This window comes from Trichoderma reesei, assembly GCF_000167675.1.
Source record: "Trichoderma reesei QM6a unplaced genomic scaffold TRIREscaffold_50, whole genome shotgun sequence".
NCBI classification, from domain to species: domain Eukaryota; kingdom Fungi; phylum Ascomycota; class Sordariomycetes; order Hypocreales; family Hypocreaceae; genus Trichoderma; species Trichoderma reesei.
Window position 1 is genome coordinate 22,083 of NW_006711197.1, and position 23,581 is coordinate 45,663.

At 46.7% G+C, this 23,581-nt stretch overlaps 10 protein-coding genes across 10 annotated transcripts; 4 read left to right on the plus strand and 6 right to left on the minus strand.

The window, feature by feature from the left end:
- Positions 1-424: 424 nt before the first annotated feature.
- On the plus strand, positions 425-1,710 carry TRIREDRAFT_112638 (uncharacterized protein; the record flags this gene model as incomplete). Its single annotated transcript, XM_006969910.1, has 3 exons — positions 425-633; positions 700-1,069; positions 1,132-1,710. The coding sequence occupies 3 exons, from the start codon at positions 425-427 to the stop codon at positions 1,708-1,710; spliced, it is 1,158 nt and encodes a 385-aa protein (XP_006969972.1).
- A 144-nt stretch (positions 1,711-1,854) lies between these two features.
- Positions 1,855-2,769, minus strand: TRIREDRAFT_71071 (uncharacterized protein; the record flags this gene model as incomplete). The annotated part of the gene is made up of 1 exon (XM_006969917.1): positions 1,855-2,769. One exon carries the CDS (start codon positions 2,767-2,769, stop codon positions 1,855-1,857), a length of 915 nt encoding a protein of 304 aa, XP_006969979.1.
- Positions 2,770-3,806: 1,037 nt separating this feature from the next.
- TRIREDRAFT_112640 (uncharacterized protein) lies at positions 3,807-4,680 on the minus strand (the record flags this gene model as incomplete). The annotated part of the gene is made up of 2 exons (XM_006969918.1): positions 3,807-4,473; positions 4,541-4,680. 2 exons carry the CDS (start codon positions 4,678-4,680, stop codon positions 3,807-3,809), a joined length of 807 nt encoding a protein of 268 aa, XP_006969980.1.
- Positions 4,681-5,447: 767 nt separating this feature from the next.
- Positions 5,448-7,125, minus strand: TRIREDRAFT_124288 (uncharacterized protein; the record flags this gene model as incomplete). Its single annotated transcript, XM_006969919.1, has 4 exons — positions 5,448-5,635; positions 5,701-6,053; positions 6,112-6,223; positions 6,286-7,125. The coding sequence occupies 4 exons, from the start codon at positions 7,123-7,125 to the stop codon at positions 5,549-5,551; spliced, it is 1,392 nt and encodes a 463-aa protein (XP_006969981.1). The 3' UTR covers positions 5,448-5,548.
- A 655-nt stretch (positions 7,126-7,780) lies between these two features.
- Positions 7,781-9,450, minus strand: TRIREDRAFT_6103 (uncharacterized protein; the record flags this gene model as incomplete). Its single annotated transcript, XM_006969905.1, has 5 exons — positions 7,781-8,650; positions 8,721-9,038; positions 9,092-9,206; positions 9,276-9,293; positions 9,371-9,450. The coding sequence occupies 5 exons, from the start codon at positions 9,448-9,450 to the stop codon at positions 7,781-7,783; spliced, it is 1,401 nt and encodes a 466-aa protein (XP_006969967.1).
- A 148-nt stretch (positions 9,451-9,598) lies between these two features.
- Positions 9,599-13,128, plus strand: TRIREDRAFT_112643 (uncharacterized protein; the record flags this gene model as incomplete). The annotated part of the gene is made up of 7 exons (XM_006969911.1): positions 9,599-9,630; positions 9,745-9,949; positions 10,256-10,571; positions 10,631-11,312; positions 11,371-11,988; positions 12,097-12,415; positions 12,490-13,128. The coding sequence occupies 7 exons, from the start codon at positions 9,599-9,601 to the stop codon at positions 13,126-13,128; spliced, it is 2,811 nt and encodes a 936-aa protein (XP_006969973.1).
- A 594-nt stretch (positions 13,129-13,722) lies between these two features.
- Positions 13,723-14,586, plus strand: TRIREDRAFT_73101 (glycoside hydrolase family 16; the record flags this gene model as incomplete). The annotated part of the gene is made up of 3 exons (XM_006969912.1): positions 13,723-13,755; positions 13,813-13,870; positions 13,964-14,586. 3 exons carry the CDS (start codon positions 13,723-13,725, stop codon positions 14,584-14,586), a joined length of 714 nt encoding a protein of 237 aa, XP_006969974.1.
- An 803-nt stretch (positions 14,587-15,389) lies between these two features.
- Positions 15,390-16,918, plus strand: TRIREDRAFT_73102 (glycoside hydrolase family 39; the record flags this gene model as incomplete). Its single annotated transcript, XM_006969913.2, has 4 exons — positions 15,390-15,659; positions 15,751-16,013; positions 16,074-16,326; positions 16,382-16,918. 4 exons carry the CDS (start codon positions 15,390-15,392, stop codon positions 16,916-16,918), a joined length of 1,323 nt encoding a protein of 440 aa, XP_006969975.1.
- A 293-nt stretch (positions 16,919-17,211) lies between these two features.
- On the minus strand, positions 17,212-18,524 carry TRIREDRAFT_71076 (uncharacterized protein; the record flags this gene model as incomplete). Its single annotated transcript, XM_006969920.1, has 4 exons — positions 17,212-17,418; positions 17,476-18,106; positions 18,158-18,285; positions 18,375-18,524. The coding sequence occupies 4 exons, from the start codon at positions 18,522-18,524 to the stop codon at positions 17,212-17,214; spliced, it is 1,116 nt and encodes a 371-aa protein (XP_006969982.1).
- Positions 18,525-19,473: 949 nt separating this feature from the next.
- TRIREDRAFT_41260 (GPCR, PTH11-type) lies at positions 19,474-20,697 on the minus strand (the record flags this gene model as incomplete). The annotated part of the gene is made up of 3 exons (XM_006969906.1): positions 19,474-19,793; positions 19,853-20,405; positions 20,500-20,697. Coding segments are annotated over 3 exons (1,071 nt in total), but the record flags the coding sequence as incomplete, so codon positions are not given.
- Between the last annotated feature and the right edge of the window lie 2,884 nt (positions 20,698-23,581).

Consider the following 23,581-nt stretch of genomic DNA (forward strand, 5'->3'; position numbering starts at 1 on the left):
CCTGCTGATGGTTTCGGACTCTGAGGGTACCCAATAGCTGCAGTATGTATAGAAGATCCGTTGCTAATGGCAGAGAGTGCCGGGCCATGCTTAATGATTCTTCGGACTACCGTACTTTGCAGCTCGCTCCTCGACCCAAGAGAGCTAGACGGCAAGTCGTGCTTCTCTCTTAATGCGCGGAGCACCAGAGGCTGAACTGCTGATTGAGGTCGGGGGTGTGATTGCTGCGACTTCAGTACTTGAGGCGTGTCATTTGGGGCTGGCCTAGGCGTTGGCACTGCTTCCTCTCGCCGTCTACCGAGCTTCTCTTCGTGAACCTTCTTGGAAGAGGAGGCTCGAGGACAGCTACCAGCAAATTGGCAAGTCTTGCCTCAATTTTCGAGAACTAGCTGAGAGGTTTTATCATCCCACACTACCTGATAGCATGAAGCGGACTGCAGCAATCTATAGGTATATCCTGGCTCCGTTGCACCAGATCATTACCCAGAGATTCTGCAGCACGTCTCTTCTGTTCAAAGAGTTTCCCCAATCTACGAAAGGCTCCCAGATACCGTCATCTTCCCTCTCCCAACCGGGATGGGGATCGCCACTGAAATGGTTTGATGACTCCGAGTCGGGCTTGCACGATCCCATGTAGGTAATGGCTAATATTGGGGATAACGTGTCCGAAGAGAAATCCGATGCTAAAATTATCTGCAGTAAAACATCTTATGCGAGAGAGTTCATGCGGAGCATTCGACCTTTTGTCGAAATGATTCGAAGTCTTCCCGATACATGCGCTGCGCCCCCTCCCTGGCAGACATGGAGGACACGAAAGATACGAATTGCAATCATTGACACTGGTATTGATGCAGAGAACGACATCACAATGCAAACAGCTCTTGCCTATGGCTCCATCAAGAGCTGTCGGGGCTTCGCGGGCAACGAAGAGGACTTTCAAGATGTCCACGGCCACGGGACGCATATTGCTCGGCTTATGCTTACCGTTGCTCCTGCGGCGGAATTATACGTTGCAAAGATAGCAAACGAGAAGACTCTCGACTCATCAGCTCTGTCTCGCATAGCGGAGGTACTTCTTCCCAATGCGTGCCTATAACCGGTCCGAGTTGTTTGCTGACACCAATATCACAGGCTATCAAGTGGGCTCACAAGACCATGAAAGTCGATATCATATCGCTTTCGTTTGGACTAGACTCCAACAATCGTAATGTCGAAATCGACAAGGCCATCTTCAATGCCATCTCAGACGACACAATCATCTTCGCCGCATCCGCAAACAACGGCGGCAACAGACCCAGGGCGTATCCTGCCAACAGGCGGACAGGCGTCATATGCATCCACGCAAGCGACGGCCGAGGCAATGACGGCGGCATAAGTCCGTCTCCGGAACCACGAAAGTCGAACTTCTCAACGCTGGGCATCTCCATCGAGTCACGGTGGAAGGGCAAGAAGGTGCTGAAATCGGGGACATCGTTTGCAACTCCCATTGCTGCCGCGATTGCAGCGAATATGCTCGAGTTTGCTCGATACAAGTGTTCGCTTGATGAATATGAGCATAGGCGGCTACACAGCTACGATAGCATTGAGGAGGTTCTTCATTTGATGGCTGAGGAGCGGCAGGGGTATCATTATATCATGCCACTGCGCATGTGGGATGGCGCGGATGATACGGATGTGGCTGGAAAACTGGTGGAAATTGCTAGATCATGAGAAGTTCTGTAGGGGTGCGATTTCATCATGGCCTCTATTTTGACAAGGGAAGTCTTGAAGACATTGACATTTGATGATTCAGTTGGGAGAGGAAGACCCTTGCCATCATTAACATCTGCAGAAGAGGCGATTGGCATGTAGTCCCTAATCCAAGGAGTTTATTGTGTCCTCAACTCTCACCGAAAGGTGCTCGTATGAAGGGTCTGCAGAGTTCTTCATGGCCGCTTCACTGACCATACCGCCCTTTGCCTTCACTGAGAGTTCTAGCTCATATGCAACGGTCAAGGTGTGATATTTGACCTGTTTGACGCCATTTGAGTCTACTGCCCAGCGTTCGTTGCGCCATGAGCTGGGGCCAGTCCATTGCGATACCTGAAGGCATTTGGCGGAGGCATCTGCATATAACACATTGCCATCAGAGCGTCTGAAGAACCAATGCTCAGCTATGTGCTTGGCGATGACATCGACCTGATTCTTCCTTTGCTCTACAACCTCGAGCTCTATAATGAAGGCTTGTGTTGAGGACGAAATGACCCCAAAAATTCCCTTGATCCAACCGGCCTCGAAGCGTAACGGTGCATCCCAGTTCCAATCCGGCCAGTCCTCGTGGCTAATTGTCAGAACCAGCTGTCGTGGGTGCAATCCAGGCGTTTGTAAAACTTTGAGTAGCATGCCTTTTTCTACGGCTTCTACCGTTGCATACACGTGTAAGCTTCCGATCTCGACTCTTGATTGGCCTAGTTGCCTCTCGATTATTGAGAGCAGCTTGTTGAGTTTCTGCATGGCCTGCGCCCAGAGTATGGGACGAAAATGCGCCCTGGTGAGCCAGATAGATTGCTCTATGGTCTTGAAAGGGAGAAACCAGGCTTCGAGATACACGGCGCGACATGTCGCAAGAAGCTCAAGGCATATCTTGCGTGGTGCAGAGTAGGAGGGTTTCCAAGTATCATTGATAGGGTACGGATTGTTTACGTCTTCGTATTCTGCGACCGTGTACGCAAATATTTTGGAGCGTACTTCTGGTGGAAGACGAGAGAAGAGCGGCGAGTCTTTCTGCATATCGACCTGTTGGGAAGCGATCCGCTGATGGAGAGGAGTTTGCGCGGTTTGTTGATTGGATTCCATTTTGAATCATGGGAAGAGAGACGATGATTTGGCAGGCTCAAGGCGTAAGGAGAGAGGGTAGATGTGTTGATAGGCTCGAGGGGAGATGAGAAACAGCTTCGGCAAATGCGGAGAAGGACCAGCTTTATGCTTGGCAAGGCGGCAAAACAGGTCGAAAAGGCTGCCTTGTGTGACTTTGTCCGTTGCACCAAAGACTTCAACTGAGTGCTGCTATTCGTGCTGTAGGTTTGCCTGTCGATCTGATATTGAGGCATCTGTCTACTGGAAGCGGCGTTCCTGGGGAATCAGCATTCGGTGGATAGATTTGCGAAAAGATCTTGGGGTCGGACGGCATTCCTCATCAGCTCCTTAGTAGAAGGTTATTGTGTTTTTCTTTGTTTCGGTGGCATTTACATAAAAGGAGGACTTTATTATAGAGGTATTCACTCTACATGAGCTCGAAACCTTTCAACCATGAGCTTGCTGGAACATAATGGAGGCTCATCGATAGCTAGTTGTGCATTCCACGCAGCCGAAAGAGGGACTGTTGCAGAGCATTGGGATTCTATGTCATGAGAATTTCATATCAAAATCACTGCACGATAAGTGAGGATTTTACAAGAAGAGCTGGTGATTCACATCGTCTCAAGGGTAGCAATAATGCAATTGCCCGTCGAAGATACCGACCCAATGTTCGCTCTTGCGACTGTCTGCATGAGTTTAGTCTATAAGTCAAGAAAGCTCACCATCAAAACATCAAAGCGTAATTGGTTTAGTGGTAAAATTCTCCGTTGCCATCCGCAACGTCGGGGAGCCCTGGGTTCGATTCCCAGATTACGCATTGAAATTCCTTTAATTTTTGCCATTCTTTCATTTTTTGCAACACGATGCCGGCACGCTTAACAAATGGATGTCTCTAGGTAGGTATCGATGCCTTTGTATGTGGTGATGTACATAATATGCAGAATCTACAGGTTTCCTCGAATAGTCCCTCAAAGCTCGCCGTGAGTCTCCTGCCGCTGCAAAAACGAGGGCACCAAAGCCTTCCAGAGCGGCCCCTTTCCAGCCTGCAACCTCTTGTGCTCAAACACGCCCTTCATGGCGGGCACAAAGTCCACAATGCCCAGCTTTCGTTCCGGTTTCTTCCACCCCAGCTCGACCGGGAATCGTTCTTCCGTCAACCAAATTTCGACCTTCTCCTTGGGGGCGCAGTATGAGTCCGGCGAGGGGAAGCTCCAGCCCGAGGGAATTGGCCCGTCATTCATCATCAGCAGAAGGAGACTTGCTTCGAAATATGTGAAGAATGACTCCTTAAGGGTCAGTTCCTGAGGGGCCGAGAGAGCCTCGACGTGGAGGCGAGTCTTTGCAAGTGACGAAACCGTGATACAGTCGGTAGGGCTGTCCTCCAAAAGGTGCTTGATCCGCTCGGGGGACGCAGCACACTCTAGGCTATCGGGGTCGGTGACATCGTCTCGCGTGAGAGAAGCAATGTGCTGTATGATGCCCGGACGGTTCAACTCGGGCAGGTCAATGGCGGATTTGTTCACTGCCTTCATGAAGTCGTTTGCAATCTTTGAAACTGCCTTGCCGTCGAGATTGATGGCTTCGGTAACTGCATCAGTTAATTGCTGCGCTGTGATGTTGCGGCCGTTGTGAGGTCTTGAAAACGTTCAATTAGCTCTCAAACTATGATCAATTGGCCTCGAATTGGAGGAGGAATTAGTACAGATAGTTGTGATTTGCCAGCGTATTCAGCATTGGGCAAGGACTGCGCAAATCATCCGGACCAGGCGCTTCATAAGGTCGAAGGCCCTCGGTGGCAGCCGACAAGGCAATAAGAGAAGCAATCACAAGTTTCGAGGCCATTGGTACGCTATAGTTGTCGATGATGGATCCCTCAAATTACCTAGGTAGGTTCCTAGGCATGCACTTTTCTTTGCGTAGAGGCATTCGAAAAAGACACGAATGCATCAACTCTACAAAGACGGTGAGGCGGACAAATTCCCCGGCTTATCAGTTCCATGCTTCACGCATAGTTATCCTGGCAGGAAATTGTTTCATCACGTGGCATCGAGCTGACAGGGCCGTTCAAATCTGACATTCTTTTACCGAGATAAGCGTGCATTTTCATTTCCGAAAGAGAGCTGCTGACATCGTCATGATGACCTGGTGGCAGCTGCCAGAGAAGCTCTCAGCTTTGATTTAGTGCGATTGAAGCCCAGGGAAGATGGAGCTGGCGAAGTGCTAAGAAAGTGAAATCGCCAGCTGAAAGGTCAAGAACTGGTAAGGTCACTTTGACCTGATAGTGGCCGGAGGGACCGGTTGCCGTATGTGGCAGTCAGGATCTGGTTTCCTAGATCCCCGGCCGCTTGTAGTTGGCAGATGGAGAGACCCACGAGATCAGTCGAATGATGAGGCTAACTTCAAACATGAGAGTTCGTAGATCGTGGAATAGCCGGGGCGGTGGTTATACAAAGCGGTGTGAAGATGTAGGAGCACTCTTTCGACAACCAATCTGGCTTCACCGCACTGAGTAGAGTACCTGGGAAGGACGCGGCCAATGAATGTGACCCAGTGATGGAATGGGAAACCTAAGTACTCCAAGCAGCTACTCGAATTGTCCCCGAGCTTGCGTGAGACATCCTGGCTTTATACAGGGTTTTGAGAGAACAGCAGTGTCTAGACTGTAATTGAGACATGACACCCGCTTCAGTCTCGGTATGTTACCACCTGATCAAGCAAAGGAGTACTTCTTCCTCTCGGCAGCAGAGAACGTGGTGATGTCAAACTGGTTACCTCCTCGCGAGCCATAAGCCGCAAGCTAAAAGAAGTCCCTGTCAGCTTTGTAACAACAATACAGAGATGACAAGCGAGCGTGCGACATACCTTGCTGGGAAACGTTCCCTTCGCCCACTTGGCCTGCGATGCAGCCGTCTTTCCTGCACCCCACTCATTGATCCCCTGAAGAGTCTCAGCGAACTTCTTCGGTCCAGCCAGCGTAATGTGTGCGACGGTGGCCTGCTGGACGACATAAGGGGTCCAGCCGACCTGGTCTTCCCAGCCGTAGTCGGTGCCCATAGAGTGTGCGTAGGTCAGGACAAGGGCGAGCATGATGCCGATGTTGGGGATCTGAGAGTCTTTGGCGAAGAGCTTGTTCTTCTGAAGGGAGCCAATGACGGTGATGGTCATGTAGCCGACGAGTTCGAGGATTTGGCCACAGCGGTCGGCATCATCACACACTGTAGGGTGTCAGTCATTGAAAAGATCTACTGATTCAACAAGTAGCCGAGAACTCACTCTGAAATTCGACACAGCCGCTGTTGAGGACCAAGGCGAGCCCTTCGAGCTCAAACCACAGTTCCATGACGGTGTGGTTCTTGCGCTTGAGCACCTTTTCAAAGTTGACAAACTATAGCAGGAGGTCAGCAACTGGCATTGTGAAGGAGCATTCATCGCCATGCAAATACTCACAATGTTCTCCATCACTTCGATGGTACCGTACCAGGTAAAGTCGTTGTAGACATGCATGAGAAAGTCATCCTGGTCCCTCTTGAGCAACTCCGAGATCCACCATTTCGAACGTTCGTTGCCGCGCATCGTCGAAACCCATTTGTGCTCGGGATGCAGAGAAGCAAGCTTGCCCACAACCTTGTGCATGGCACATTGCTCTTCCTTAGCCTTTTCCTTGCTGGCCTTGGCTTCCTCGGCAGCCTCCTCATTCTCCTCCTCGTTCTCCTCATCTTCCTCCTCCTCCTCATCCTCGTCCTCGTCCTCGTCCTCTTCTGAGTCCCGGGCTTCCAATGCCGGCGGGGAAATGCAAACAAAGTCTTCCGGGTTGTCGCCCTCGTCGTCTCCGCGAGGCTCGCCCTTGGCGAAAGCCTCTTCTCTCATCTTCCAATGCTTGGCAGTCAGGCCAATGGACTTCTTGTTCGCTTCCAGCCAGGGCGAGTTGAGCTCCCACCAGCGGCGGTTCCCCAGAGTGAACTCGTGGTTGGGGTCGCCGTCAATCTGCACCCACCGCTTGGACACGACCATCTTGTCGAGGGCTTTGATGCTCTCGCGGGGGAATGTCCGCGGGATGAAAAACTCGCCATTGGGCCCGACAGGCACTCTGCGGGTGTTGGGAATGGAAGAAGACGGCGACGGCGATGCTGCCGGTGCAGGCCCTGCAATCACGACAGGCTCTGGGGACTCTGTCGCCTGTGCGGCCGTCTTCTTACTCGCAGCGGCTCTTTTGGCGGTGGCAGCCCTTTTGGCGGGGGGTTTCTGGGCACTGCTGCCATCGCCTGTGTCCCTGATTGAGCGCTTCATGGCTGCGGAAGTGACGGACTACAAGCACAGTTGACAATGGAAACAGCGGGAACAGGAGGAAGCAAAGACGAGAACGCGAGATGCAGGATCAAACGTGTTGTGGTGATCCGAATAAAGGGCTCTGTCTGGTGTTTTTGCACCTCGTTATTTAGTTGACGTCAGCCGGCCATCAATGTGGTGTGAGGAAAGGGGAGAAAGTGACCTGTCACTTCGCGACGCGAGTTTCCGGGGGAGAGACGCGTTCTCTAAGCTGGAGCTGAATGTCCGCTTGGCCACTAATTGGCTAGCAGATGGATGTCAGAACATGGGGTGGTTGAGCTTGTGTGACGCTAGATTCTCTAGTTGTTGCTGACTTGCCCCTGTGAGAAGCCATGTCTTGTTCAGAGTGCAGCCATGGATCAAGGGACACGAGCAATGCACAGGTATGGAGGTATCGTAGGTGAGAGTTGCAGAATCAATAATAATGAAAGAAAGAACTTTTCGAAACAGATTACTGTTCCTATCTATCTTATATATAAAATATCTATCGCCCTGATCTGTACGAGGCGTCTATCTTTGTGCGTCTATCTAGTATCACCACCACATACCCATGCAGAGGCGGCAGGATTGTCAGAGTCTACATGTATCCCGCTACAAGTCCCAATCAACCAATGTCTCACTTCGAGGTAGCTTCTTGAAAAGACGACCTCTTTCTCAGCTTGCTACCCACGCGGTTGAACAAGATTGGCATCGAGACCATGGCCAGAGTGACAAATCCCAGCAACGAATTGCCCCAGCCATACCCCAGGGCGTCGTACATTGGCGGGCCAGCAAGAGGCAGAAGCGCGCCCACAAACGAGCGAGTCACCGTGATCGCTGCGATTCCCGAAGCCGCATGTAGAGGAAAGCAGTCGATGATGTAAGTTTGCAGAGTCCCGAAAATACCAATCAAGCCGAATGCAAACGGGAACAAGCCGATGATGGGCACGATCCAGTGCGTGTGCGCCTGCACCGACCAGCCATACCAGAAGAACGAGATGGGGACGAAGAGCGAAAAGGGGACGGTCAGGGGAAGGCGCATTTCCGGCTCAAAAACATCATTGTTGCGAGCCTTGAGCTTGATAAGCACTCTGTCACTGCAGAAGCCAAATACCGTTTGGCCAGCAACGAAGCCCAGGCCCAGACCAATGTAAGCCAGCCCGCTGATCTGCTCGCTCCAGTGATAGCCGCTCTGAAAGACCTCTGTGACAGTCGTGAAGAGGAGATATAAACAGCCGTAGACGACTGCTATGTACATTGCCACAATGGCGACAATGGGGGACCCAAAGAACAGCTGAAAAGGCGTCGTCAGCCGGTGGATGAAATGTGCTGTTTTGCTCTGCTGATTGTTGGAATCGTCATAGTAGCTGCGAAGGTCGGGACGGTTGAGTTCTTTTCGCAGCCGATTTGTCTTGCGCTGGATGATGATGACGGGGTTTGTTTCGCGGTTGAAGATCATGACAATGAGCGTAAATGTGCCTCCGACGATGACGAGGACCCAGAAGACCTACATAAATCCTTCTGGTCAATATGTGGACGAGGCTAGACTGAGATTGACAAGAGACATCGTGACTTACCCATCTCCATCCAGCGCCCTGAGCAATGAATCCACCACAGATAGGTCCCAAGACAGGTCCAAACAGCGGTCCAGCCGAGTAGATGGCCATGGCAAGTCCTCGCTGCTCCGGCTCAAACAGGTCAGAGACGACTCCGCCTCCAATTGTGAGGCATCCTGACCCCCCCAGCCCCGTGAGCAGTCGGAACACGATGATCGAGGAGAAGTTAGGTGCCAGAGCGCATCCTATCTGAAAGAGAACAAAAGCTGAAGTCGCCAAGCTAAGGATTATTCGACGTCCGTAAATCTCGCTGAGTGGTGATAGGAACAATGGACCGAACTATCGTCTTGTTAGCTGACCATCTCAAATATGAAGGCAGCTTTTGTACTCACGCCATAGCCGAAGAGGTAGGCTGTAACACCCAGGGACTTCAAGACTGAACCCTTTGTGCCAAACTCCTCTGCTGCGTTTGCCACTGCGGGAGCGAAAATGGATGAAGCTAGCGGACTGTAACATGGTGAGTTGTCAGTCTTCGAGATTGTTGTCATTCGAGAGGCAACATGGATATTGACTTACCTGATCAATGTGATGATACTGACCAGCGATAGAAGAAACCACTTTCGGAGAGCGGGATACTTTCTGTTGCAACAGTGTCAGGTGCTAGATGCCACACTTGGGATATAAGGAGGGCTATCGACCTTGGGTTCATTGGATCATCCTGGCTATCCCATGCTATGATGCCCTTTTCCATGTCTGTAACGGGATAGACTTCCCCTTTGACTTTTTGCTGTCCGTTGTCTTTTAGTCATGGATGCCTCCAGATGTCCATGGTGGGTTTGGTCTTACCTTTTCAGCATCATCTTGCTGAGATTTCTCCGACATTATGAACCCTAGTAAAGATGCTTTGGATCAAGATCAAGCTGAAGTTCTTGTATGAATAACTTATCCTGTAATTGAGAAGAGACGCCTCGAAAGTGCGAGTGAATGATACTTTTGATCTAGGCATGATTGCTGCTGTGGTAGGTGTTTATATATCAAGTTACAGAACTGAATATGTGATGTCGTTGCAAGGTTCTGTTGCCACAATACTCGGAGGATGCAACCAAATCTCCGGTTATACCGTCTTTGAGGTTAGCACCCCGGAGCTCGACTGCCTCCACTGCCGATGTATCACAGCATTTCACTGGCAAACAGAGGCATCGCCAGACACTGATCTCTCTCGGTGCCGATTCGGCAGGCCCTTTAAGCGGGTATGTGGAGGCGAGACTTGCCATCCTAGTAAGGAGAACGTCATTTGGCAGACACTCATTGGGTGCCATCCTCCTTGAAATCGGCTAGTCCTCGATATGAGGTCTCCGAAAGTCCGCATTCTGGGTTAGCAGTTCGCTCATCGACAGATGGTGTTGCATCCATAGGTATTCATGAAAGAGTGCCGTGTTGCCTTGACAGCATTTGGAGCATTCGCCTGTTACTGAGAGTCTTAATTGCCCCCAGCCGGCATTATTCCTGGCTTGCGCGCTCTGTCCGAGCAAGTTATTGCACATGTTGACAAGCAGACGCATCACAGCCTCCTTGCTTATACGGCACTTAACGGTGCCATGATGTCTTCAGCTCATAGCGATCACTACATGCCCTCGCCGCATAGCGACCGGGCTCCCGTAACGCAAACTACTCCAGCACAGCAGATCGATCAAACACACCTTGACAACAACGACAAGTTATTCTTTCAGCCACCCATAACGGATCGATGGCCTCGCCAGCCCGGAGACTTTCGCGATGTGCCAAAGAGGCTGTCCTGTGACTTTTGTCGCAGACGCAAGGTCAAGTGCGACAAACGAGATCCATGCGGCCAGTGCAGCATCTCATTCCAAGGTACGATATTGTCGAGCCGTGATGATTGTCACGTAGAATCACAAAATGACCTTGCATAGATTGCATCTATTCGGAGCGGTCAAAACGTGCCAGCAAGAAGACAAAACCTGCAACTCGATCAAATGCAGCGAGAAAACTGAAAGCAATGGGAGGGGATGAGTCCCGTCCTTCGTCTGCAGTCATTACGGCAGAAACAGCAACAGTATCAGCTCTCAGTCCACCACGTATCGAATCTTCTCTAGGATACCTGCCATCCTCGCCTAGTAACCTTGCCACCAGAAAGACAGATTCTGAAGAGATTGGGAAATGTGCAACCGCGCACCACTTCATCGAGCAGGGCGAAATTGAATTCCACGGTACTTCTGCCGAGAGAACGTTCATGGAAGAGCTGATGGAGAAAATCGGCGACAGCTCCGTGACTCATCCAAGACTCCCTATCCATGCCTCTGTCCCAGGCCTCTTCCACAGCGATGCACGAAACTCTGTTGACGTTCCTCTACCACCAAGAGATCAGGCTATGAGACTCGTCGAGGCTGCTCTTGATGCACAGGTTCTGCTGCACATCATCCACCGGCCAAGTTTCGACTTTTCTTTCCACATGATATATTCACTCGAGCCATCCGAATATAGCTTGAGAGAGCGGAGGTTTCTGCCCCTTCTCTACGCTGTCATTGCTTTTGGGAGCCTGTTCATCGACCCATATGGACACCGCCTGGGATACGACGAGCTTATCACGAGAGCGTAAATGCCCTCAATATCCCTGCCAATTTGTCTTGACATGTACTAACTCTGCTTTTAGGTCACGGTACTTTATCAAAAGCAAACAGCTACAAGACATTGCGACCTGTAACGACCTCGTTTCTCTCCAGGCTATTGTCTTCAAGAACCTCTTTCTTCTGTACACGACCCGGGCTCCGATATGTTATACCTATCTGTGCACGTCCATGTCGGTTGCCCTGCGCATGGGGCTGCACAAGTCATTCCACAACACGCAAGACATCTTGTCACGAGAAATCAGCAAGAGAGTGTTTATGGCTTTGAAGCTCCTGTCCTTGGAAATATCCGCATGCGTCGGGCTCCCAACTCTCCTCAATGACGAAGAATCCGATCAAGAACTGCCCCTGGAGGTGAATGATGCTTATATCCAGCGGGGGCGAGCGGCCAAACAGCCAACAAATGAGATATGCTATGCATCGGGATCGATCTGTTATTTCCGACTGCAAAACATTCTCTACCGAGTCCTGAAGGACATTTATCCTCGCAAAGGCCGGGCAAGCGTTGAAGCCTGTGGATCCATGAGCTACGTGGTCAAAGTCGATACCATCCGCGGTATCGAGCAGGACCTGGAGAGATGGGTCAAGGAGATACCCTTGGGTTACCGGCTAGGGACGTATTACCAGGATCGCGCTGTTCAGCGGTGGGTAACACATCAAGTAAAAGCCAGCATAGCATTTACTGATTCGATTTCCAGAGCCCAATTCGTTCTCGCATTGACTCATTCCTATATAAATCTACGCCTCTACAGACCATTTCTCCACTATGACATCGAGACCTCGAGTCAGACAAAACGGCAGCAAAGCAGCAGACGGTCACCATTTGCCTCTGCTTGTATTCAAGCATGCCAGAACATTATCGATCTGTGCCAGGATATCTGCAGATGGGGGTTGATGATCGAAGCAAGCTGGCCGACCATACGGACCTTGACCAGCTCCTTGCTGACGCTCTACTACCTAGCCATCATGCATCAGGACCCAGAAGAAGAAGACTTGATATACAGAGCGCTAACCACAGGGCGAAAGCTTCTTCAAGTCATGGAAAAGCGCAGCCACCAGGCTCGACGAAACGTGACTCTCTTCAAGGCAAGCCAACTTCCATGTCCACTTAGCTTATCACTTTGCTGATTCAATGGTTGAGACAGATCATTACGTCGAGCCTTTCTATCAAATTCAACCATGTACGGGAGAAGCTGGTGAAGTATGAGTTGGAGGCACCTACCATTCGGCAATGCGACCCTTCCTCTATCAGCGAAGAATATACTGCGGCGTTAGGGGACAGGATTTACACATTGTCATCAAAGAGGTATCTGGAAAGCCGCACCTGCAACCCTCGCTTACAAAATGGCTCGCCAAACGAAGGAGATAGGCCGTCGCAACCCGACAGTGGCTATCAGGATCTGAATGAAGCAAGCTCGCAGCAACAGCAGCACTTTGCAGATAAAACTGCAAAGGGCAACGTGGAGCTTCTTCCTACACCCGCCTCAACGGCATTTGACGCTTCACTGAAGGTGGAAGACTCGCCAGATACTGGCTCTGTAACGGTCCCCAATGCATCGGATTGTTGCATTCCGTCTGTGTCGAGGCCAATGCAAGGTGACTGTTTGATGGCTGGACCGACGATGGAGCTACCACAGGATGGGACCAATGGCTCCTGGATGAATGCCTTTGACTCGACAATATCGTCGGGCACGATGCACAGTCCCCTGAGGGATCTGTTAGGGAACATCACTCCAAACTTGGACGATGTCAATGACTTGTCTGATTTATGGGATTGGTTTTAGGGGTGGTGGCGAGTAAATGTACTATTCTATATTGCATGAGATATACCCCCCCGGTACCTCTCTTACAATTATCTGGATGAGAAGTCACTTGAACTTACCTGGTTTCATGAGGATGCCGAGTTTCATAAATGATATATCAAGAAGAGCACCTAACATGATGACAACAGGCTGGACAAGCACCTAGAGAATCGTAATGTCCCCTGGGTGCGGCAACACAAGATTCTTGAGGTTACTTCAGTCCTAGCTGATGGCCTCAAATAATGAATGAATAGCCAATCAGGTCCATATGCCTGTCTTGTTCAGCTGACAAGTTTCCCTCTTAGCCGTGATCTCAGCTGCCATCGATCATTCTATTATGGTGACGCTATCCGAAAACGGGAGCCATGCGCCAATCACGGCTATGCCCAACCAATCCTTCGATAACACGTCGGAGTACCCATCCAATGCGATGATTGACGCACTCCTATCGCAGAAGCAATTGACAATATGACGAGGAGTAGGGGTTCTTGACTCTTTAGGATTATTCAATATATTTTGGCTGACACCTTGATCCCTGAAAAGAGGCATGGCCTGCTCAAGAGTTGTTACACTATTATGGCAAAGATTCTGAGAACTTCCGACCAGCCGGTCAGACAGCAGTGATACAGCTGAAAGTTCGCTATCAATTTTCCCTTCCAAATCCAGATTTTTGAGTGTCCAGGAAAATCCTGTCTCAAGTCATCCGTGACGTATAGCTCTTTCAGTGAGTGTTCTCACGGGGTGTATCCCGAATTGGACGCCATACCCGTCAACAAGCTAGCAAGAATACTCATGATGCTAACAAACATCTCTTCAGGTATGGCGGAGACTCAGTCACTCAACTTCGTAGACGATTGCACCACGTTCAACTCCGGCTTGTGGAAAACAGCCAACTGGCGTATGGGCCTAGGATCAGTCCTGGCCGCAAATGTCAGCCCAAGTGGCGGCGGAGTGCTTAACTTTGAGATTCCCATGGGAACCCATGATGGCGGCGAGATTGTTTCCAAGGCACAATACCCTTTCGGCCAAGTCGCAGCACAGTTCAAAGTCCCGAACTTGCCTGGCGTCATCTCCAGCATCTTCATGTACCAAGGGACTTCCACCAGCGACGAGATTGATATCGAAGTATATCTTAACAGGGGCAGATGGGAGGTTGCATTTACTGTTTACCGTTTGGGAGTCAAGTCGTGGTCGAAGGGTTACTTCCCACCGTGGAACCCTAGTTCGGAATATTTCGACTATGTGATCGACTATCAGGAGGACGCCATCTCGTTCTATGCCAACAATGAGATGGTAGCCCAATATGCTTCGCCGTCGAAGCAACCGGTCCATCCGATGAATATTCAGCTCAATGCCTGGTTCCCAGAGTGGCTTGAAGGCAAATCGGCATCGGCGACTCGTTACTTGCAAGTCAATCAAATCTCATTCACACAACCCTAGAAGAAAATATATAGGATGCATCAATATCCCTAAAAGGGACCATCCGTAATTTTCCAATTGAAGGGGTGAGTGGCGATGGGGTATCAAAGGGCAATGAAAGGGTCTGAAGGAGGAGACGAGCACGCAAGAGGAGAACGAAAGAGTGGTCTTGGACCATCTCAAACTCAGCTGGTTTAAGTCATCTGGTATCTGCTATTTGTAAGGCTTTTGCTTTCCACTTGATAAATTTGGTAGTCTGTGACTGGTGGAAGTACAGAGGAATCATATAAGGAGTCATATATTACCATATTGGATGCCAAGTATGGAAATCCCGGGATTTCGTTTCTTTCATAGCCCGTTAGATCTCTTCACCCTGTAGCCGCGGATACTACATTCCTAAAGCAGTATTAAGCGTCGGCTTATACAGAATTATCTACGCATCCCGTCCGTCAGCCCCGCCCTCGGCCGCCTCGCCCGCCTCGCCCGCCTTTTACTACTATGATAATCGAGGAGACAGCTAGCTTCGACACGAGTAGAGTCGTAGGTCCGGGATGATATGCGCAGGAGGAGAGCTGAAATTGCATGGGAATATGCATGAATGCCCCATCCAAACCGATCTGTCTTACTCCTCTCTTTTTGCCTGGATGGGGTCTGTCATAGTCTGAGATACCCCGTGGGTTTGTTATCCCCGGCATTTCTTACTCCACCACTCTTCTACTACTATGGCTCCTGTTTAATAACTCGTGCTGTTTCCCTGATGCGAGGCTCAACAGTGTCAAGTGTCCAATTTCACTCTACAGGCCGTTGACAATAGTCGTGCCAGCATGTTCAGCCATCTGTTGGTTGTTACCTGCGCCGCAGGTCTTGGCCTGGCTTCAAGCATTGGGAAGCGCCAGTCGCAGACCGCTACAGTAAACCTCAGTCATATGCAAGGAGCACCGCAGCACTTTGCGTCCGGGTTCCTGTACGGTATTCCAGATACTCCAAATCAGATTCCCTCCCACTTTTACTCCGAGATTGCATTCAATTATGGAAGGGCTGGCGGTGCTCAACTCCCAGCCAAGGGCTACATGGACGGAGTAGAAGAGTATCAGGTGGGCATGTCTTTCGTCCACTTGGACCAGGGTTAATGTTGTGTAGCCTCGCTTTGCTTCTATGCTGTCAAACTATCGTACTTGCCGCCAGTTTGGTGCCGAGTTCATCGTCCTTCTCCACGATCTATGGGGTGCCGACGGATCGGAGTCTCAATCTGACTTGTTTCCTGGAGACAATGGAGACTGGAGCACTTGGGACAACTTTTTGGACCAAGTTGTTTCGGATATGCGAGCGAATAATATGACGGCTGCTGTCAAGGTTGACATTTGGAACGAGGCAGACGGCGGCGGCTTTTGGCTGAGAGATCGAAGCCAGTTCCTGGCCATGTATTCCAGAACGCACAATACGCTACGGTAAGCCGGGGAAACCCATCACTATTTTGGCCAGAGAATTCGTAGTAATGACACAAACAGAAACATCTTTCCCGAGGCGCAGATATTCGGACCAACCTTCACCGGGCAGCCGGATCCGAACAACGTCTGGTGGACAGACTGGCTGAGCATGATTGCGTCGAACAATATGATTCCCGACGTGTATTGCTGGCATTTGATTCGCCAACCTGGAGGCTCTGGTGGCGACGATATCACTTTCTCGAGGGGTGTCTTTGAGCAGATGCTGCAACAATTCGGCCTTCCATCACGTCCGATCAATATCGACGAATATGGTGTAAGGCATTTCGCCGTCATACATACAGTATTGCAGTCAGCTGACGGTATGATAGTCGCCCGAAGAGCAGGTTCCCGCCAGTTCCGCTTGGTTCATGGCTCGTTTCGAGCGCAACAACATTCACGGTCTCCGATCCGTTTGGACAGGTGGCCCGTCCTTACATGACTTCATGACCGACCTTTTGGGCAGAACCGGCGACGGCGTCTACTTCCCTGCAGGCGAATGGCAAGTGTACAGATACTATGGCACGAACATGACCGGCAATCGGGTCGAGACGAGCCCATCCGCGGACGGTTTCTTCGATGTATATGCGACGGCGAGCGACCGGGTGAGGATCCTCGGCTCAGCCCATACGCAAACAGGATCTTACACAGTCAACGTCGATGGAATGGCTGATTTTGGCTTTGATACCCATGGGACGGTCAACGTGCAGACGCGGGAGTTTCCGTATGCGGGCCTTCGCGGAGAGGTGGATGGACCGATTGATCACGGCGTGAGCCAGATATCGTTTGACAACAACCAGCTTGTCATTCCGGCAATAATCTCGGTGAACACGAGCGCCTACGCGTGGGAGGTGTTTCGCATCGAATGAGGCGTTTGCGAAGCAACACTGGTTTAGTATGGGCAGATATCTGCCTCTCATAGCCACTTATACAAGGCCTTCAACCAACCATTTATTGAGGCAAATGCTCTGAGACAGTTCAGGCTTTCGTCTACCTTAGCCTAGATCGATGTTAAGTGTAAATTGTATGCAATAAATCCGACCAATGACTAGCTAGTCAACTGATGAATCGGGAAGCCGTCGTAGATCGAGTCAGGTTCATCTGTCACCGCCTTGTCATCTCCCAGAGAACAGAAAATCGCAGCCATTGAACATCAAAAATCTCATAGTCCGTTCTTCTTCAAGAAGTCAAAGATGACTTTATATCCTGCCGTGGCGTTCAGAGACAATTGAACGACATGTCCAGTGTTGGGCTGGAGGTAGACGTCCAGATCCTTCACGTTGGGGTATATCCCGTGAAGCTGCGTCATGTTGAACGTCCCGGCACATTGACCGGCGCAAAAGGCAAAATCATTCTCACCAACGAAGATCTGCACCTCGTATCAGTATAATAATCGACAATTCTCCAATATCTGTGAAGAACTTACCTGTAGAGGCCCGGTAAAGGCTTCAACAAGATCCCCGACTCCAGTTCCAAGCGTCAAAACTTCACCCACTCCAAGGCTCGACTGAATCCTATCATTCCATAGGCTAAGCACATTGGGATCCAGTGTCTCTTTCTTGAAGCTGTCGGCCTGCAGAGCGGTGACACTGCCAAATGCCAGATAGCCGCTCGTCCGGTTTGCAAACAGTGCAGGGTTATGCTCGGGAGCATACGACAAGTCAGCAATTTCGACCTTGAGGTTGGCAAATTGGTTGTCATTCAGGAACCCAGTGAGTATTGCGCCCGCGCTAAGGGAGCCATATCGAGCGAGGAACCAGTTGGTAATGATTGATCCATAAGAATGGCCCACGTGAACGACCTTGTCGGCTGTATACTCTGTTATGCCGCTGCTTGCTCCAGTCTTTTCTGAGGCTGTGATGATTTTCCCATCAAGAGCTAGTTCGGTCAAAGCACGAAGGACTTCGCCTTGTAGAGGGACTTGAAGCTCATCGTATGCGTCGGGAAGAGACGATCGGCCAGCACCGAGGCGATCGTAAGCCAGGACAGCGTAACCCTGGGCCAATGCAGCATCAACGAACGAAAACTCGTCCGGACGATAAGTAGGATCCCAAACCCTACAGTCAATTGGTGAGCTGTCCGCAGAAAGATATGCTATCGAGACTCACTCTTTCGAGAAGCCAACGCCATGAGATGCAATAATGAGAATACTCTCGCCGTTCCGAGGATTTGTTGGAATGCAAAGGTGACCGCTTATCTGGTAGTCCCCGCCGACTTCAATACTCCCAACGGAAATCTCGTCAATCGTAAGAGCATCCCATCGGGTATATTAATCGTGCAAAGCCAGCAAATTAGCATCGGATAGTCTTCCAAGTGATATGTCACATACTCTCGACTCAAAGTGAACTCGACTGCATCAACGTTGCTATCGACTCTGACAGTGTTAAACTTGGTGTTATTGGCATGCGCGGCAACAGGGATGTTAAGCTCTACACAGTTAGAGGAGGCAGCAAGGACGAGGCGACTTGTGGCCATTAAAGCCAGCGACACGATAACCCTGGAGATGGACGACACCATGATGCGTGACTCAGCCTCAGTGAACGAGATGAGGATCATACGAAGGTCCAAAGTTCTTTAGGGTCTTTTACGGCAACAATGCTCTAAGGAGATCCCTGGGAATGGCGAGTCTATCAGCCAGCATCCCATGCTTGCTTGGTAATCGACGTTACACATCCAGTTGTGCATCATCACATAATATTTCCTTCCATCCAGCAATCCTGCGCTGTACGATAAGCAAACGTACATATAAGCTTGCCTATTGCAGCATATCATTCTTCCATAAAGGACACAAGTGCTTACTTGCCAATGGTATAAGCGGCTACTTGCAGGCAGAAGTAGGTGGCTGCAGATTGAAGATGTGCTCCCCGCATGGGTTTCCTAAATAGCAAGAGGCTTATAAGTTGCTGAGTATTCAAATCATGTGTTTGGCGTCTCGCCTGAATTGTTCGAATATTTAAATCGGTAAACAGCCCGTCTTGATGCGCAGCGCAAGGTACACAAACAGATCTACAAGAGCTTTCCCATAGCGGGAGAGTTTCTGCTCCAACTGTATAGATCAATTACTCGCCTTACCCAGGTTACATGGATGCGCATAATGGGGTGGTATACCAGAAGCAAGTCAAGTCGTTATGGGCAGCTAGAAGGAGAAGGAAAATTTGAAATTATAGGATACCCTTTTGTCCAAATAATGGAAGCTCTCTATGAGCCCCAATATATACCTTGATGCTGCCAATGCGTTCCCTTGGATGACATCCTGATGCCCAGGTTACATGTAGCCAGGTATTGCATGTATAATGTGCCTCTTCTGTAATTCATTATATATCCATTCCATTCTCGGCAATTGTGTTGAGTGTACAAGTCACGAACCCTAAGTTGATTTCCTTTTCTTCTACGCCTTGGTAGGTTGCTTGTCGAGATCGCTCAGGTTGTCCGTCTCAACGTATATGGTTGTCTCCTGAATAATATTCCTAGAGCTAGAGTATTCATCCTCTAGTCGCTCCCATTTGCCACCAACAGCCGTCGCCTTTCCACTGGGAGTAAGTGTGTCCAGCTTTGTGGACGGGGCGTGGTTATGAGTCTTGACAACCCCAGATCCGGTACCATAACCGTTGCTCTTGCTAGAAGAGCCGTTTTTAGAAGAATCGACATACTTGCGAACCAAGATGCGAAGCGCTGGGAGGCAGGCAGCGATGAGCGCGATGCCACTCTCAAGTAGACACCAAAGAGTGATGTAACCGTTCCAGTCTGCGGATTTTGTATAGTCAGCTTAGAAAATGATGCCAGTAACTCAGAGTCAAACTTACACAGTCGATCCTCTGTAACGAGGTAGTACTTAAGATACGGCGCTCGAATAATGGTGGCCGTGCTGGCCACAGCTCCGAGGCCCAAAATGAGCATCACAATCAACTTGTGCCGAGACGACATCTGCAGATTGCGCACAATAAAGTACGGAAGAATCGCACATGTCCAATCAGTCACGATTCCAATGGCAGTCCAGGCGTAGCCGATACGGACAACCACCATGAAATCGCCACAGGTACCGAGAAGAGGATTCCAATATGCTGGGAGCGGATGGCAGTAGAGAAGGGTCGCTAGTATGCCGACAATGGCCATGATGGTGGCCATGAAGAGCATTCCGTAGAGTCCCCAACGATGCCATTGCGTAGTGGTTATACGGTTAAGCGTAAACACTATTGAGGCTTTGATGAAAGGCATGGAGAAGCCGTATATGACGTTAGAGTACATCATATACTCGGCGCATCGAATCATAAGTAAGGGATTCAGTTTGGAGTCGTGCGAGCCCAGTCCATAGAAGCATGCCTTGATGGCGAATATCGCACTCGACAGAAAGGTTCCCTAAGATGTCGAATTGCTTATTGGTAAGCTAAGGTATACTAAAAGCAGAGGTGTTGGCGGCCATTATGTGCCATAGACTTGAAGAGACACTTACATAGCCTAGGACAATAAATGTGTCTTCCCATCCCCACGTTTTGGATGTCTTTTCCATCCATGCTCGGACATAGATCCTCAAAGAAATCACAACTGTGGATAGGACCGAGAAGATCAAGATGGCAATGACAATAGACAAAGCGAGACCTGTCGGCACAATGGGTGGCTCAGCATATGCTTGCTTCGAAAGCAGTTGCCCTTGCTTTAGAGGCGTGAGAGCTGAAGCATCAGCTGCCTGTGGAGCCATGGCGACTGAATATTCGCAGGAGACAATGCCGTATGGTTTGAATGATTATCATTATATCGGGCTGACAAATGCCAGCCTGTATGTATGCTTTTGACGCTTTGGAGATGTGCCAGTCTAATCTGCCCCTGAATCAAACTGCAAATACCACAAACGGACGACGACAGGGAGTTACTGAATCCTTCTCGGTAACGCCCAACGACTATGAGGATCACTGGCCAGTGACATGCCGTACTCGTATTTTGTGAATCCTCCATGAAGTGCATCTAACACTGGGAAGGACGATCTCGTTCCGCTTGAAAATTGCATACCCATTGGTTCCACCCTTCGTGACCAACTGTTTAGACCTAGCCTTATAGTTAGGCCTAAAAACCCTATTCCACCCTAAAAATTATTCTATTTAATTTATATAAGAAATATAGCTATTTTATAAAGATTATAATTTTTATTATAAATATAGCGTTTTTTTATAATTAAAATAGTTATATTTAGTGTTTTTATAATGCCCTTAAAGTCCTAAAGTTTACTAATATATTTATAATCTTCTTATATAGTATTTTAGCCCTAGCTAAGGTTAATAAGGGCAGTAAGTTAAGGAGGGTATTATTATTACTATTATTATTAAGAAAGGTAAGAAGGTTATAGTTACTGCTAGCCTTATTACTATTAGCTTTATTACTATTAGCTTTATTACTACTAGCCTTATTTAGTATTATAATTTATATTTTTTTTTATATAGCCTTTTATATTTCTTTTTATATAGCTTTTAGATTTTTATTATTAGTATTATTAAAGGGCCTTATTATAATATTAATAAAGCTATTAGTTAGCACTACTTAAAAGCACTTTAATATCTCTTTTAAAATTTATAGCTTTATTAAAGCCTATTAAAGGACTTTCTTAATATATTAAGATTATTATTTAGTTATATTTATAAAAAAAATATTATTTTTATAGCTTAAGAGCTTAATAAATGCCTTATTTTAAACTTTAAAAATAAGGAATTTATTTTTCTTTTTTATATAATTAAGCTAGGACTTAAATATTATCCTTTTTAGCCTAGCTGCCTTCCTTTTTATATAATTAGCCTGCTATTATATTTTTAATTATTTAATTTTAAGCTTAATAACTTAGCAGCCTTTATAAAGTTAGGCCTTTATTATTTTAGCCTTATTAGCCTTTCTTACTTACTAATTTTATTATTAAATTTATTTAAGATTAATAGTAGTATAAAATTCTATAATTAATTAAATAAAGCTGCTTTACTTCCTATAGTATAATAATAACTTAATATAGTAATTTTAATTAATTAAAAAGTTATTAATATTTTTTTTTAAGTATAGTAGCTTTTATAACTATAAGGCTAGCTTATTAAAAACCTTTATAAGTTAATAAGCTTATAAAATTACTATATTTTTTATAAATATAATAAATTAAAGCTAAAGCTTAATAAAAATATATATTCTTAAGTAGTAATAATAAAAATACTAAATTAATACTTTATTAATACTTTACTTATTAAATAAAGACTTTAGCTAGTATTAGTAAAATATTAAAAGAAAAAAGACTAGTCTTTTTAAATTTAAATATAATATTATATTTTATAAAGCCCTTATTATATATAGCTTAAAAGAAAGTTAAAAAGTCTAGCTTTATAAAGGCTAGGTTTTTTTAAAAAAGTAATTTTTAAAGTATTTTTTAATAAGCAGCTTTAAATAGCTAGAAAATACTAATATTAAGTAGCTAAAGGATATAGGTTAAATATAATAAAAATTAAATAATAATAATATTAAATTTAATATAATATTTAATAAAGTTAAGGCTTATATAGCTTATAAAGCTATTAATAATAAAAATATAATATATTTTTTTTTTTTAAGCTACTAGACTAGTAATATATTAAATAGCAGTGCTTATAATCTTTTAGAATTTTAAAGCTATATTATATAGCTAAACTACTTTTTAAAAAAGCAGCTAGACTTTTAAGCCTTAGCTAACTTTTATTATAAAATTTAATTAAAATAATAAAGCTATTTTAATATAATCTTAATATTTAAAAAGCTTATTTTTAAATAAGTAAAATAAATATTATAATTAGCCTTAATCTTTACTTAAGATTTAATAAGAAATATTTTAAAAATTATTTATAATAAAATAAACTTACTAATAGTATTAATATAGCTAAAAAAGGTATAAAACTTATAATTACTTAAATTAAGGACCTATAGCTACTAAGCTTAAAATATATAAATAATAATTATTTTATTAATAGTTAGATTATATACCTTTAAACACTACCTCTTCTTAGCTAAACTGTTTTATAAGAAATCTATTTCTTAATAAATTATTAAGACTACTATATATAAATAAGTTAAAATACTATTTAATTATATAAAGACTAAGCTATTCTAGCTTAGTTAAGCACTTTAAAGGCTTATATTTTAAAAACTAACTTACTTAATTTATTACTTAAGTTAAGGAGTGTCTCCTTTTTTATATATTACTATTACTATTTCTAGCTTAGTTAGCCTTATTATTCCTTATTAGTTATTATCTCCTTAGCCTATATTTTTTAAGCTATAAAATCCTTTTTATTAAGGCTTATTATTAAAAAAAGCCTTAATCTTTTTAAACTAGTATATTTTTTTTTTATTTTATTTACTATTTTATACCTTACTAGCCTTTTTTTATAACTCTCTTTTATATATAGTAATTAAATAAATGCCTTTAACTAATTATAAAATAATATACTAAATTATAATAAAACTATAAACTAAGTAAATTAAAACTTTTACCTTTTTTTATTTATCCTTTTAATCACCCACCACCCCCCCCCCCC